Here is a 15,514-nt window from a genome sequence, read left to right on the forward strand (position 1 = left end):
AGGGGGCAGTAGACCAAATAAGTTCGGGGATCTCTGGTCCAGAATGTGTCCTTGGGCTGCAATAATTCCTCTTGCTTCCCTTGCAAGGAGGCAGGCACGTGTGTGGAAAACCTCTGGCTTTTGCACACCTGAAAGGAGGAAGAAAAAGAGTCCCCGCCCACGTTTCCCTCTGGCCACACCCCCTGTGGACATGTGACCCAGGAACGTTGCCCCCATGGCCTTCAGGCTGACAAAGGTGATTTGTCCATGGATCAGGGCATAGGAAAGATGCTCTGTGCCCGCCCCCCACTGGGTGGCCTAGGACCAGTCACTATGCTTTGTCCGAAACTACTTCCCAGCTTGTAGGTGAAAGGGGAGGTTGTGGGTTGGGCTCAATGCCAGTCTTACTCAGAGCAGACCTATTGAAATGAATGAACCTAGTTAACAGTATGCTCATTAATTTCAAAAGGTCTGCTCTGAGGAGGATGCCCATTGGATGCAGCTGCCGCACAGAACGCCTGGAGACCGTATAACACCAGTCCTGAAAGACCTCTATTGGCTCCCTGTACGTTTCCAAGCACAATTCAAAGTGTTGGTTCTGACTTCCATAGCCCTAAAGGGCCTCAGTTCAGTATACCTGAAGGAGCATCTCCACCCCCATCGTTCTGCCCGGACACTGAGGTCCAGCTCCGAGGGCCTTCTGGTGGTTCCGTCCCTGTGAGAAGTGAGGTTACAGGGAACCAGGCAGAGGGCCTTCTCGGTAGTGGGGCCCGCCCTGTGGAACACCCTCCCAGCAGATATCAAGGAGATAAACAACTATCTGACTTTTAGAAGACATCTCAAGGCAGCCCTGTTTAGGGAAGTTTTTAATGTTTGATGCTTGATTGTGTTTTTAATATTCTCTTGGGAGCTGCCCAGAGTGGCTGGGGAAACCCAGCCAGATGGACGGTATATAAATATATTATTATTATTAGTAGTAGTAGTAGTAATGGAAGCTGATTCTCCAGCTGATTCTCTCTACAGGATGCACTTAGCCATGCACCTGCAATTTTAATAGCTGTGCTTGTGAGGCAGCAACCCAACAGGTAACGTCTTTCCTTGGCAGGCACACTCTTTTTAATGGATATTTTGTGCCCATCCCTGCATCTCTACATACGAGAGAATCTGTCCATTTTGATTAAAGCTGCTTTCTCGTTTTCCCAACCTTCAGCCCAGTTCTCCACATTTCCATGTCAGTTTGCAATTCAATACAGTGGTACCTTGGGTTACATACGCTTCAGGTTACAGACTCCGCTAACCCAGAAATAGTACTTCGGGGTTAAGAACTTTGCTTCAGGATGAGAACAGAAATTGTGCTCCGGTGGCGCGGTAGCAGCAGGAGGCCCCGTTAGCTAAAGTGGTGTATCAGGTTAAGAACAGTTTCAGGTTAAGAACGGACCTCCAGAACGAATTAAGTACTTAACCTGAAATACCACTGTAATGGAAACAGTTCTCATGAGAAGCCAGCGTCAATTTTCCGGAACATTCTGCATGCAATCCTGCCCAATGCACACAATTTTGCAAAGGGGTTCCCCACCTCCTGCATGATGCATTTTTGTATGTTATTTTTCCAGCAGCGTATGCATTTGTATGCACGCTTTACCCTAGCAAGTTTGTTTCTGCACATACGACCTGGCATAAAAATGGCATTGCAAAATTCAGAGAAGGGTGCGTTTTGAAAGGCGGCTGCAATCCGGTTTGCATATTCCGTTAGGGGAAAGTGGGGATTTGATAGCTTTGCCCTGCCTGAGACAAACGGCTTCTTTCTCAAAAGAGCCAAATTAGGTGTTGAACAGAAGAGTAGCCGAGTGACCAGTTTGTACTTTCCGCTATGGGGAAATAGTTTCCTTTGAAAGAACGTCCAGTTCTCTTCTCTTCTCTCTCTCTCTCTCTCTCTCTCTCTCTCTCTCTCTCTCTCTCTCTCCCCCTTTCTCAATCTTGCCTAACTTTTCATTCCATCCTCCTCTCTCTTGGGCAATGTCCCCCCGCACTGGGGAAATTCCTCCTCTGCACAATATATAAGCCCCCCGGCTTGGTGGAAGGCATTTTCACCCCAGAGAAGGCAACCCAGGCATCATGGCTGTTCTGCTCAGGGCTCTGACCCTGGCAGGTAAGAGGTGGGAAGGGGCCCCGGGGTGGAGGGTGGAAAAGAGACCAGGGTTCCTGAGCTTTGTAATGAGAGAAGGATAGAGTCACCAGACCTCCAGTTCTGACCTGAAGCTTCCAGGTTTGCTTGGCTTCCTCCAGGTGGCAAGTGAGGGGCTTGACTCTCCAGGTGGGCGAAAGTCCCTTACAGTAAAATAAAATAAAGATCATTAAGAAGATTGTGCATGAAGCTTGCAAGCTTCAGCCCAGCAGGAACAGACTGCAAAACATAGCCTAAACCATGGGTAGGCAAACTAAGGCCCAATCGCCTCCTAAATCCGGCCCACGGACGGTCCGGGAATCAGCGTGTTTTTACATGAGTAGAATGTGTCCTTTTATTTAAAATGCATCTCTGGATTATTTGTGAGACCTGCCTGGTGTTTTTACATCAGTAGAATGTGTGCTTTGATTTAAAGTTATTTGTGGGGCATAGGAATTCATTGTATTTATTTTTTCAAAGTATAGTCCGGCCCCCCGCAAGGCCTGAGGGATAGTGGGCCGGCCCCCTGCTGAAAAAGTTTGCTGACCCCTGGCATAAGCAGTCTGCAGGATCTGCTCCCCTCTCCCAATTAACCTCCGTCTCCAGGGGCCTCCCCTTGTGACGTCACTGGGGGGTCTACCCTTGTACCACCAGGGGCTGCCCCTAGGTCTCAGGTCTGGACCCTGAAATCTCGGGGTCTGAAATGCTCCTAATTTGGAGCATAGGATCACAAGCATCTGCCCTATCCTGAGATCAGGGCGGGAATAATGTTGCCATCATTCCCACCAGAACAAGAACAAACCCCTTTGTTGCAAAATGTGACAAAATGCCAACACAACACGCTGGCTAATAACTGTTAGTAAATATATAATCGGTATGATTTCATTCAAAATATAGGAATAAGCCACTTCAAAATGATGTATATATCATACGACACATCTCACAAAATATACAAGTAACTGCAAGTTGGTATATGTATAAGAGTCAAACAAAGATTCAAACAACCAATGAATAGTGAGGAATGCCAAACCGTCTCTCAAAGGAAGACGTCTCACAAAAGTCTCAAAAGGACAGTGCATCCGGAGTAGTTCAACTGTTTTGGAAAAAAGTCTTCATCAGCGAATAATTATCAATTATCATACTAGTGAAGATCATACTAATGGATCAGTGCTCACTGGATAATCTAGCTGCTGTTGCATTTACTAACAGTAAATTACTAACACTTATTAGCCAGCATGTTGTGTTAGCATTCGAACCAGCACACGCCTTTTGCAGCTGGATCTAGAATTGATGTCTTTTCTCTGCATTCTGAAAAGCTCCCTCTGCAAATCCCTGGCAATCCGGTTATTGTCCAAAGGCAGCTGCCAACGTTAGGGGCGAGAGAAGGAAGCTTGGGTGGGGTAATGTTTATCGGCTTGTGGTAATGAAGCAGCGGGAATTTCCACCGATGTGGCGGAACAATTTCCCTGCTGAAATACGAGAGGGCCCAATCAGTATTGGCATTCTGCCGGCTCCTCAATATGCCCCTGTTTAGACAGCAAGCGTCTCCAGCGAGCATCTCCAAGCATGACAGTTTACAATTCTGTTTGAGCTCTTTTAATTGCTGTGCTGTATGGACTTGTTTGCTATTCGTTTTGATTGCGGATTTTTTAAAAAAATATTTTTGATGGAATTGTTTTATGTTTTGTCAGTTTTACACCTGTAAACTGCTTAGAAGCCTTGTCGGCACATAAGCGGTATATAAATTAAATCATCACCCGGAACTTCCCGAAATCTTCCTCTTTTTTAAAATACATTTTTATTGTTTTTTTTGAACATATCATTTCCAACAATCATTTAACATAACTTCTTATACAATATTTCAGACTTCCGTCAACAACTTCTGAAGATTTTCCATTCTTTATCACTTGTTCTGCATTTCTGAATTTCTCTGTTACTTTTAAAAATAAAAAAATTCCTTCCAGTAGGACCTTAAAGACCAGCTAAGTTAGTTCTTGGTATGAGCTTTCGTGTGCATGCACACTTCTTCAGATACACAAGTGTGCATGCACACGAAAGCTCATACCAAGAACTAACTTAGTTGGTCTTTAAGGTGCTACTGGAAGGAATTTTTTTATTTTGACTATGGCAGACCAACACGGCTACCTATCTGTATCTGTTACTTTTAATTATCTTAACTAATAATTCTCATCCTAGTCTTTCTTGCAATATTGCAAATAGCCCTCCTCACAGAACTTCCTGCAGTCCTACTAGCGTAATCTGTTTATTACAATTGATTTGGAATCTCTGATCCCGCAGATTTCGAATCCTTCCTGTTAATTTACAGTGGTGCCCCGCAAGACGAATGCCTCGCAAGACGGAAAACTCGCTAGACGAAAGAGTTTTCCGTTTTGGAGGTGCTTCGCAAAACGAATTTCCTATGGGCCTGCTTCGCAAGACGACAATGTCTTGCGAGTTCCTGCTGGTCCCCCCCCCTTTTCTAAGCCGCTAAGCCGCTTATCAGCTGATCCGAACAGCAGATAAGCCGCTAAAAGCCGCTAATAGCGCTAATAGCGCTAATCCGCTAATCCGTCAATGGGCTTGCTTCGCAAGACGAAAAAACCGCTAGATTCTTTTCGTCTTGCGAGGCACCACTGTATCTAATTCTGCATAGCCCATTAATTTCATTTGCCATTCTTCTGTTGTCGGTAATCCTTCTTGCTTCCATTTTTGTGCCAATAATATTCTTGCTGCCGTCATTACACTTCCTGAAATCTTCCTATAACCTTTCTTCTTGGTTCTTCTCTTGCAGCCTTTCCCCCTCCATCATAATTTTTATTGAGTTTTCCATGTTTCATTTCAATTCAATACACATATTTACAACTTATATTATTTGCTCCTAGGGAGCATTGACCTCCTTCCCTCCCTCTTTCTGACTTCCCTATAACATTAACATATCTACCACATTTCCCTAGTCACTTCTTTACATTATATCAGCGTTTAAAAATCACTCTCTCATTTGTAAATTAGCACCTTAATTTCACATTACTAAACATTTCGTGTTAAGGCTACAAACCTTTTCAAATAAGTACAGTTTTCTTTCAAATAATAAATAAATTTGCTACAGTTTTTTTAGAAATCTTTCATCGGGTCGATTCCTGATTTCCCCCGTCAACTTTGCCAACTCCACAAATTCTACCATCTTTATCCGCCAGTCCTCCAGTGTGGGGAGTTCTGCTGTTTCCATCTTTGGGCCAGGAGTATTCTTGCTGCCGTTGTGGCGTACATGAATAAATGTACATCTTCTTAATGAATTTCTTCACTAATTAACCCTCTTGTCTTGCAGCTTTAGTCTCCTGTCTCCAGCTGGCCGATGCCATCCAGATTGTCCCCACCCCATCGACCCCACGTGTAGGACAAACGGTCACCCTCTCTGTGCAGGGCATAAGGGACCCCACCATCTGCTTTTGGTTCCGGGGTAACAGATTTGACAAGGGTCAAATGATCTTCCAGATTGAGGCCGGAAGGGTGGTCTCAAAGGGTGGGGGCTCCACGGACCGCCACAGCCTGGGGAGAGACTGTGCCCTAGTCATCCAAGGCGTGCAGTCGTCCGACACTGGGGAGTACTATTTTATTGCCTTGCACGGGAGACGCTCAGGTCAAAGATGGGAAGATGCTCTGACACGGCTGCAAGTTTCCAGTGAGTACATAAAGGGGAAATGAGACTATTATGGGGTGGGGGGAGGCTGGAAGCAGCCTGAAGGATCTGCAGTGATTCAGAGTTTAACCGATGTCGTGGACTGTTTGAAAGTAGCGGAATGGTGGGGGGAACCAGCTGCCCCCCCCCAGGGAAGAAGGCTCTGAGCCCGGGGAGTGGTAGTGGGACAGAGGGATGAGTGGTCAGAGGGAAAAGACTGGAAGGATGAGGTAACAGGGTATAGTAATAATAATAATAATAATAATAATAATAATAATAATAATAATAATAATTTTAAAATTTATATCCTGCCCATCTGGGGCGTTTTGCCAAGCGTTTGACTGGCCTTGTTCCTGTGTCTCAAAAAGCAGCTTGCAATGTAGATACAGTATCTGGTTATATGGTTTTTTAAAAAAATATTATTATTATTATCTGGTTATCTGGTTGGTAAAAGGGTGTGTGTGTGCACCACAAAAATAGTTTGCCTGTGGATTATGCTGCTACCTCTGGCACAGGAGCAAGAACAATGAGTGGTTGTCATGAGGGGGTTGCCAACTGATGAGACAGCAGCTGCTCTTTCGCCTCTAGCATCAGCTTGATCTGCCAACACCAAGAGGTCGTGCAAATTATACCAGGCCCAGTAGAAAAGTTGGCAACTCTAGGGAAGTTAGCGAAGTTGGAAACTCTGCGAGAGGCAATTTTCTCCCCACCCTTGAGCTGACTCTCTCCCTGTTTGTTGCAGACTGATGACTCTGGATCCTCTCCCACGGACCAACAGCTTTTGCTCCAAGAATGAAGGAATTGGCCCTTGAGATGAATGAATTTCTCCTTCGGTTCCCCTTCCCTTTCTTCTCTCTGATTTCCTCTTGCCTTCCACTAAAGGAGAACACCTGAATAAAATATCCGCACTGGCAATTCAAAACAGCCTGGAGATGAATTTGTGTTAGGTGCGTGCCGTGTTTGGAATGCTGTGTTTGAACCGGGGAATCTGTGGCCAGGATGAAGACCCTCTGGCCCGTCAGATGGCAGCTCAACTGATGGAAGCTGGAGTCAACATTGAAAGGGCCAGAGGTAGTTCATTCCTGGTGTGCAAGGTTGTCTATCAGGGATGGGGAAACAGGGACCCCCCCCCAGATGTTCTTGGAGAGCTGTTGCGGAGTGATTGTTTTCAGCTGGAGGAAGGCCTACGGGCCAACTCCTAAGGGCTAGGGTCCCTTCACCACCCCCATGTAATAAAAAATTTAAGGTCTTTTATATATATTATATTATATTTATTATCTTATCATCTTATCTTATCTTATCTTATCTATATAATGTTCATAAATGTACCAACCAAGCACATACATAGATATGTGGACCACATGTCTGGACCAGCACAGGAAGACCTTCCTGAAACCATTTTAACTCCCAAACTGACCAAATGTTTTCTCTGCAAGGAAGGAGGGGGTGAGGGAACCTTCCCATTGTCTCAGGAATTGGGTACTGTTCCAACAGGGCCAAAACCTTACTCAGCTCCCTCTGCCCCGTGACAATCTGTTGGCCCTGACACAGCGGGGGCTTTTCTGGAGATTTCCAGAGTTGATTTGGCCTCTTGCAGGAGGGGCGGGGTGGAGAGAGGAAAAGGAATGTAAATATTTACCAGCACAATGGAGCAGGGGATTTCCCCTGCACTGATTCAGTTCAAAAGGACTCACAGAACAAGGAAGCCCAAGAGGATCAGACAGATTTCCTCCCCGCCCCACTGAACTAAGGGACAGTCACGTTTGCCTGGTTTTTCTTTTTTTTCTTTTTACTGGGTTCTGTTGTTTATTATTATTTTTTTATTTCATAAAATATATGCACTGCTTGATTGCAAACAACCTCAAAGCAGTTTACGAAAAGGACAAATCAATAAAATTATGAGTGAAAACAGACAAAACATTCAAAAAATGAAAAGCAGCAATAAACTAAAGAACACACCAGCATTCTAGATGCCCAGGTAAAAAGGTAAAGGGACCCCTGACCATTAGGTCCAGTCGTGACTGACTCTGGGGTTGCGGAGCTCATCTCGCTTTATTGGCCGAGGGAGCCGGTGTACAGCTTCTGGGTCATGTGGCCAGCATGACTAAGCCGCTTCTGGTGAACCAGAGCAGTGCACGGAAACGCCTTTTACCTTCCCGCTGGAGCGGTACCTATTTATCTACTTGCACTTGACGTGCTTTCGAACTGCTAGGTTGGCAGGAGCAGGGACCGAGCAATGGGAGCTCACCCTGTCGTGGGGATTCGAACCGCCGACCTTCTGATCGGCAAGTCCTAGGCTCTGTGGTTTAACCCACAGCACCACCTGCGTCCCTGAGATGCCTGGGTAGGCTTGTCTAAAAGCTCTGCCCTCGTGTTCTCAAGTGCAGCTTGATCTGCAGAAATCAGCCATTGACTATTTTCATCGCGATGGTGAAGCACGACCCTATGCCAATCTGTGGCCTGTGAAAGGAAGGCTTGGCAATGCCCTGTGTGCTTTTCCGCAAAACCCACCCAGAACTGCAGTTATTTTGCTGCAAAAGCTGATGAAGGGTGGATTGTGTTCGAATCATGCCCACAGCAGATATAAACCACCGCCCAGGGCAAAGATCTCCCAATACCTTATCCCAAATCAGGATCTGCCATATATTTGATGACATGTCCTTGTGGACATGTTCTGCAACATGCTATTGATGTAATAATAGCGTATTTGTGGTGGATTTGTTCTGCGTTAGTTTGTTCTGCGATGCTTCTGCAATGCTACTGTCAGAATGGGTGCACATCTGAACTGTGTCTATGGTTTATTGCTGTAGATCATGGCATCAGTGCAGTTGGCATATATTGATAAAAGAAGAGATCCCGCAAATTCAGAGCTGTCCTGAACCTGGTACTCATCTTTATTTTAAATGAGTAAATTCCCTAAACTTAATGCCAAGCTCAGCGCACAAATTGCCTGTTACCAGCAAAGTTCACCGTATTTTTCGCTCTATAAGACGCACCAGACCATAAGACGCAGCTAGTTTTTGGAGGAGGAAAACAAGAAGAAAAAAAAATCTGAATCCCAAAAGCCAGAACAGCAAAAGGGATCTGGCTTCTGGGATAGCCGTGCAAAGCCTCTTCAGGGCAGCGGGATGAACGCTCCCCCTGCCCTCAAGAGGTTTTGCGCGGCTATCCCATAAGCCAGGACAGCAAGAGGGATCTCTGCACAGCTTCTGGGATAGCCATGCGAAGCTTTTTCCAGGCAGCGGGAGGAAGGCTCCCCCTAGAGCCGCACACCCTTTAAAGAGCGCATGGAGCGTGTGTGCGGCTCTTGGGGGCTTTCCTCCACATGCTCCACATGGCTCTTTAAAGGGAGCGCCGAGCAGAGCCTCCCGCCTGCATTTGCTCCATAAGACGCACACCTATTTCCCCATACTTTTTAGGAGGGGAAAAGTGTGTCTTATAGAGTGAAAAATACGGTAATTGTCACCTCCTGTAAAAAAAAAGTTGGGCAGAGACAACAAAGTCTTCCTCCGAAAGTAGAGTCATGACTCAGGAAGCCTACAGATCGCCAATGAGTCATTTCTCATGAGACTAACATTGGCACGTATTGACTCCAGCAAAAAGTTTCAGAAAGGTTTTCGGCAGAGTCCCTTGTGAAATTTCACTGAGGCTTTTGACAAATTTTCCCCTGATATTCTTGCAGAGAAGCTAGTAAAATGTGGGCTGGACAAAGTAACTGTCAGATGGATTTGTAGCTGGTTGAACCCATAGAGTGCTCATGAATGGTTCTTCATCATCCTGGGAAAAAGTGACAAGCAGGGCTCTGTAATGGACTTGGCGTTCTTCAACGTCTTTGTACAGTGGTGCCTCGCAAGACGAAAAGAATTCGTTCTGCAAGTCTTTTCGTCTTGCGATGTTTTTCGTCTTGCGAAGCACGGTCTGTCGCAACTGCGCCTCTTCAAGTGGCTTTAAAAAAAAAAGCGCAAGACGTTTTCGTCTTGCGAAGCAAGCCCATAGGGAAATTCGTCTAGCGAAGCAACGCAAAACCAAAAAACCCTTTCGTCTAGCGAGTTTTTCGTCTTGCGAGGCATTTGTCTTGCGGGGCACCACTGTAAATGACTCGGGTGAACGAATTGAGGGGATGCTCATCAAATTTGCAGGTGACACCAAACTGGGAGGGGTAGCTAAGGTCGCAGAAGACAGAATCAGAATTCAAAATGGCCTTAACAGATTGGAGAACTGGGTGCAAGAGAACAAAATGAATTTCAATAGGGACAAATGCAAGGTTCTGCACTTAGGCAGGAAGAACCAGCTGCACAAATATAAGATGGGGGACACCTGGCTTACTAGCAGTACATGCGAAAAGGATCCAGGGGTCTTGGTGGACCTCAAGCTGAACATGAGTCAACAGGGTGATGCAGCAGCAAAAAAATTGCAGCGGCCCCTTGTAAGGTCATGTTGGCATGGATGTTAAAATCCCGCAGGACAACCAAGCTAGGTGTCTCCAGGAGAACATCCGCCATGACCTGAAGCAGCTCGGGCAGGGAATCCTTGGTGCAGTGGGGAGGTCAGTACACCAAAAGGAATCCTGTACTGCCCCTATTGCCCAACTTCCAGAACATGCACTCAGAGAACTGGGTCTTCCCAATAGGACGCCTGGTGCAAACTAATGACTTCCTAAAAATCACTGCAACTCCCCCTCCCTGCCCACAAGGCCTGGGTTGCTGTGCGTAAGAGAAACCTGGTGGACAAGCAGTGGCAAGGACAGGCCCATCTGTTTCATCCAACCAAGTCTCTGTTACACATGCCAGGTCAAGTCCTCCACCCATGATCAAGTAATGGATGGCAGTGGTCTTATGAATCATTGACCTGGCATTGCACAGCAGCACCTTCAGGTCGTGTGGGCATCCCTTGCTGATTCTAGTATCCGTCCGGTCAGGAACAGATCCGAAGATGATCAAGGGTCTTGGAAACCCAGCCTTATGAGGGAGCTGGATGCATTTAGCTTGGAGAAGAGGAGACTGAGAGGAGATATGATATCTGAAAGGCTGCCATGTGGAAGATGGAGGAAGCTTGTTCTCTGCTGTTCCAGAGGGTAGAACTGATTGATTCAAATTACAAGAAAGGAGATTCTTGATTAAACATCAGGAAGAACTTCCTGATAGTAAGAGTTGTTCAGCAGTGGAACAAGTTACCTGCCGACATGCAGAGGGCCTTGCGGCCAGCTGGTAACCCCAGCTGTGCCGTCTCCATTCATCGGCCCGTGCGCCGATGTAAATCAGCGACCCGAACTTCAAAAGCCTGGGCACACTATTAGCAGTCTACTGTGCACACAGAAGTAGGCATGAGACGTGTGAAGTCATGCTACAGCTACAAATTTATTAAACATAAATCAGAAGAAAGAAACATGTCATCTCTCTCTCATGTCGTCTCAGTAAAAGGGAAAGGGTAAAGGGACCCCTGGCCATTAGGTCCAGTCGTGGCCGACTCTGGGGTTGCGGCGCTCATCTCGCTTTATTGGCCAAGGGAGCCGGCGTACAGCTTCCGGGTCATGTGGTCCGCATGACTAAGCCGCTTCTGGCGAACCAGAGCAGCACATGGAAATGCCGTTTACCTTCCCACCGGAGCAGTACCTATTTATTTACTTGCACTTTGACGTGCTTTGGAACTGCTAGGTTGGCAGGAGCAGGGACCGAGCAACGGGAGCTCACCCTGTCGCGGGGAATTGAACCGCCGACCTTCTTATCGGCAAGTCCTAGGCTCTGTGGTTTAACCCACAGCGCCACCCGCGTCTCAAAAGCAAAAGCTAAAGCTAAACACAAATGGAAGTTCCTAGCATACTGTGCTGGAGTGTAAACAGACATGTGACATGCAACAATCTCATGCCTGTTCCTTAAGGTGGAATAGAAATGCCAACAGTGGACTCTCCTTTCTTGGAGAGGGGTTGGACTAGATGACCCTTGGGGTCCATTCCAACTCTACGATTCTTGGATGCTAACCCTCTTGGCATGGTGATCAGGGAGCACACAGGTTTTGGACATGCAGGAGAGTTCAAGCACATTTCTTGCAACAGCCCAACATTACTGCTGTCCAGAGGGCCTCAGGCACAACAAAAGCAGGAGAAAAAACAATCTAGAACAGGGGTGTCAAACTCAAATTCATCGGGGGCCGCATCAGCAGTTTGGTCACCCTCAAAGGGCCGGTTGTATCTGTTGGACTATGTGTCCACTCTTTATTAACATAAATTATTGTCGCTGCATTCAATTATTACTGTTTTTTGTAATAATGTAAGGAGGATAAAAAGAGGGAGGATAAAAAGAGGGAAATAAACAACTCAATCAACCAAGATCGCATTTCTTCTTTTTTAATTTTTAATTTTTTTTCATTCAAGGGGGGGGGGAGAACAAGAGCCATTTAAAGGGGAAGAAGAAAAACAAAACCACAACAAAAGGGTTATTGCACTTAGACCTTTGAAGACGCGTGTAATTTACTCGGTGGGGAGAAAAGAGACGGGAGTGAAAACAACACATTCTTTTCATCTCGGGAGTTCCTGGTGGCTTTCAAGAAAAAAGGATTTCTTCTCTTCCTCCCCCCGCTCCCCGCCTCCTCTCTCTATCATCTGCCTCGTCGCGAAGGGCCAACAACTAAGATCAATAAAAGTTTTCAAACGGAAGAGGCGGCTGCGAGAGGCATCTGCTGCGGGGAGGATCGCGCTTGGTGTGAGCGGAGTTTTCCTTTTTTTTTTTAATTAAATTTTTATTAACTGGCCAATCACATCAAATTAAATCACATCACATAAATTCCAAATTACAAAGCCAAATTTTTAAATTTTGTTGGGGGAACCCATACTTCAAGATCCAAAGGGGGATTCAAATTATCTTCTTATTACTGCATTAATGTCCAAATCAGTCCCAATCAGTCCAAACAAAATTCATAGTTCTATCCAATCTTATCTTGGTGTTTCCACATCATATCTTGTTCATATAATTTCTCTTTTTCCTTTACGATCTCTTCTGTTAGTCTCCTTAAGCCAATAAGCAAATGTAATAATCCTGTGTGAATTTCCCGTTCTTCCCATCTAAGTCCAGATGGTTTCCATATAACATCTCCTTCGTAGATAACATTGCTCTTTCCATCATAAATTAGGCAGTTGTCACTCTTAAGTCCCACTGAGGAGTTAATCCACGGTATGTAAACAACTCTGTTTCTCTCTTTCTCCTCCCAGACTCAAGGGCTACGACAGTGCCTCCCAAAATGGCGACGGCATTTTTAACTGCGTCATTCCAAAACTCTTAACTTTCCAGCTTCGTCTTGGAACATTGCTTTGGTTCGAAAGTTTATCTCCACACAGCCTTAAATCCACAGCTTAAGTCCTTAAAATGACATTTCTGACTCATTAGGGGAGGGGATTCTTGTTTAATCACATAGAAAAGTAAATGAGGGTTTTCCCCCCTCCCCCCTCAGTCATTTGCCGTTACCGTTATCTTGACGTATCTTCTCATATTTTATTCTTATCTTGTTTTATCAGAGATCTCTTCTGTCAGCAGTCTTTACTCCCCCTCTTTCCTTGAAGTATGTGCAATTTATCTCATCCAAATTGTTTCTTTTGAAGATTATTGCAGCTAGTGGCACGGATCAGAAACGGCTTCGAGGAGTGCCGGAATCCCACAGGAGGGCTTTGTGCCTAGTGCCCCCATCCCCACAAATTTGGGGGTGGTATAGGGCACAGCAGGCAAGGGCCGTCCCCTCCACAATCCTGGGGGGGTTAAGGAGGCTAATTACCCCCATCATAGCCTCCAAATTACCTCATGTGGGTCAGAGAGATGTTATTGTCAGCCATCTTCCGATGCGCCCCCTAGTGGCCCCCCATGAGCGGAGTTTTCCTCACCTTCTGCTTCGCTCGCCACCGAGGGGGACAGGCGGAGGCGGGTCAGCCGCGGTGAAGGCAGAGCAGCGTCGACCCTCGGACCGCCGGAGAGCGAGCGAGAGCGACGAGGAGGGAGCAGCCGAGCCAGCACCACTGGCAGGCCGCAAATGAGCAGCCTCCCGCCCGCCGCCGGGACATTGCAAGTGGGACTTGCTGGGAGCGCCGAGGCGCCTGGACCTTTGGACTGCGCATAGGGCCCTGGGCGTGGGAGCGGCGGGCAGTGGCCGCAGCCTCGCCGGTGCGGCTGGTCGTTGGCCAGGGACGCCCCCGGGGAATGTTGCACGGTTTCCTGTGTAGAACGGCCGGCGCCGCTAGAGGGCAGACGTTCTCTGGCTTGTAGGCTGCCGTGCATGCGCTGAAGAGGCGGCTTTCTTGTGTCAAAAAAAAAAAGCGAGAATAAAAGGTGAAGGCTGGCAGCCGGTGGTGGCTACACGGGCCGCATGACGAGGTCTGGCAGGCCGGATTCGGCCCGCAGGCCTTGTGTTTGACACCCGTGATCTAGAACATTTGTGGTATAAAAAGTTATGGGATTTCAGCAAGCACAAACAGCAGTGGGGTCGTTTGTGACCCCCCTGAGTTGTGAGCTAGGGCTAAAAATAAGAGATCAAAATCAGTAAAACAACTAAAAACCTATAGTAAGAACAAAATTTGTTTGCCATAAGCATCCCGAAACCTCTTTCTTTAGAGCTAATTCTGCATACCTTGGTTTAAGAACAGCTTAGTTTATGAACAACTTGGATTAAGAACGCTGCAAACTCGGAAGGAGGTGTTTTGGTTTGTGAACTTTGCCTTGGAAGCAGAACATGTTGAGTGTGTTCCATTTGTAAATTGAGTCCCCCGCTGCTATGGGAAAGCATGCCTTGGTTTAAGAACGCTTTGGTTTAAGAACGGACTTCTGGAACGGATTAAGTTCATAAACCAAGGTACAGTCATACTTCGGGTTACAGCTGCTTCAGGTTGCATTTTTTCGGGTTACGCACCCGCCGAAACCCGGACGTACCAGAACGAGTTACTTCTGGGTTTTGGTAGTTATGCATGCGCAGAAGTGCTAAATCGCTGCAGGTTGCGAATGCTGCAGGTTGCGAACGTACATCCCGCACGAATCACGTTTGCAACTCGAGCGTCCACTATACTACTGTTACAGTGGTACCTCGGGTTACATACGCTTCAGGTTACATACGCTTCAGGTTACAGACTCCATTAACCCAGAAATAGTATCTCGGGTTAAGAACTTTCCTTCAGGATGAGAACAGAAATCGTGCTCTGGTGGTGCAGCAGCAGCGGGAGGCCCAATTAGCTAAAGTGGTGCTTCAGGTTAAGAACAGTTTCATGTTAAGAACGGACCTCCGGAACGAACTAAGTACTTAACCGAGGTACCACTGTATTTCATTTCTCACTTAATGTTCCTGTCCTAGCCAGTAGGTGGCAGGAGAGATCACAGTACATTATGTATCTTTTAGCTAACAGGCGTTGATTCCCTCCAATAATGCTTAGGATGGTTTATCAAGCAGATCACCTGTGCATTTCAACCCTTCCCCTGCAAGGCAGAAGTTCAACAGGGGAAGCGTTCCTCACTGAGGCAGCTCTGGTAGGAACGGAGCATCCCTGGGGTTTGGGACCTACTCCCAAGGAGACGAAAAAGGGAGACTTGAAAACAGAACAGCTGCATTGAAACAGCTCTCTGGAAGAGGTCTGCTGAAAGATTTGGTGCTGGGAAGAATCTGGGGAAATCAGAGGGGAAATCAGGTATTATGAGCCAACATTTCTGCAATAAAGCAGAGGCGGGAGA

The 15,514-nt window shown here is 46.6% G+C and overlaps 1 protein-coding gene across 1 annotated transcript; it reads left to right on the forward strand.

Annotated features, from left to right (window-relative positions):
- Positions 1-1,971: 1,971 nt before the first annotated feature.
- Positions 1,972-6,741, forward strand: CEACAM16 (CEA cell adhesion molecule 16, tectorial membrane component). Its single transcript, XM_081202163.1, has 3 exons — positions 1,972-2,128; positions 5,469-5,822; positions 6,562-6,741. Exons 1-3 carry the CDS (start codon positions 2,095-2,097, stop codon positions 6,564-6,566), a joined length of 393 nt encoding a protein of 130 aa, XP_081058289.1. The 5' UTR covers positions 1,972-2,094; the 3' UTR covers positions 6,567-6,741.
- Positions 6,742-15,514: the final 8,773 nt, after the last annotated feature.

This window comes from Podarcis bocagei (assembly GCF_964188305.1).
Source record: "Podarcis bocagei genome assembly, chromosome: 7".
Lineage (NCBI taxonomy): Eukaryota > Metazoa > Chordata > Lepidosauria > Squamata > Lacertidae > Podarcis > Podarcis bocagei.

Excerpts from the sequence above, each read along its gene's own strand:
- CEACAM16 (XM_081202163.1), top strand. The coding sequence starts at position 2,095 with ATGGCTGTTCTGCTCAGGGCTCTGACCCTGGCAG. Across the intron at positions 2,129-5,468 it reads CAGGGCTCTGACCCTGGCAG|CTTTAGTCTCCTGTCTCCAG; the intron begins GTAAGAGGTGGG and ends CTTGTCTTGCAG.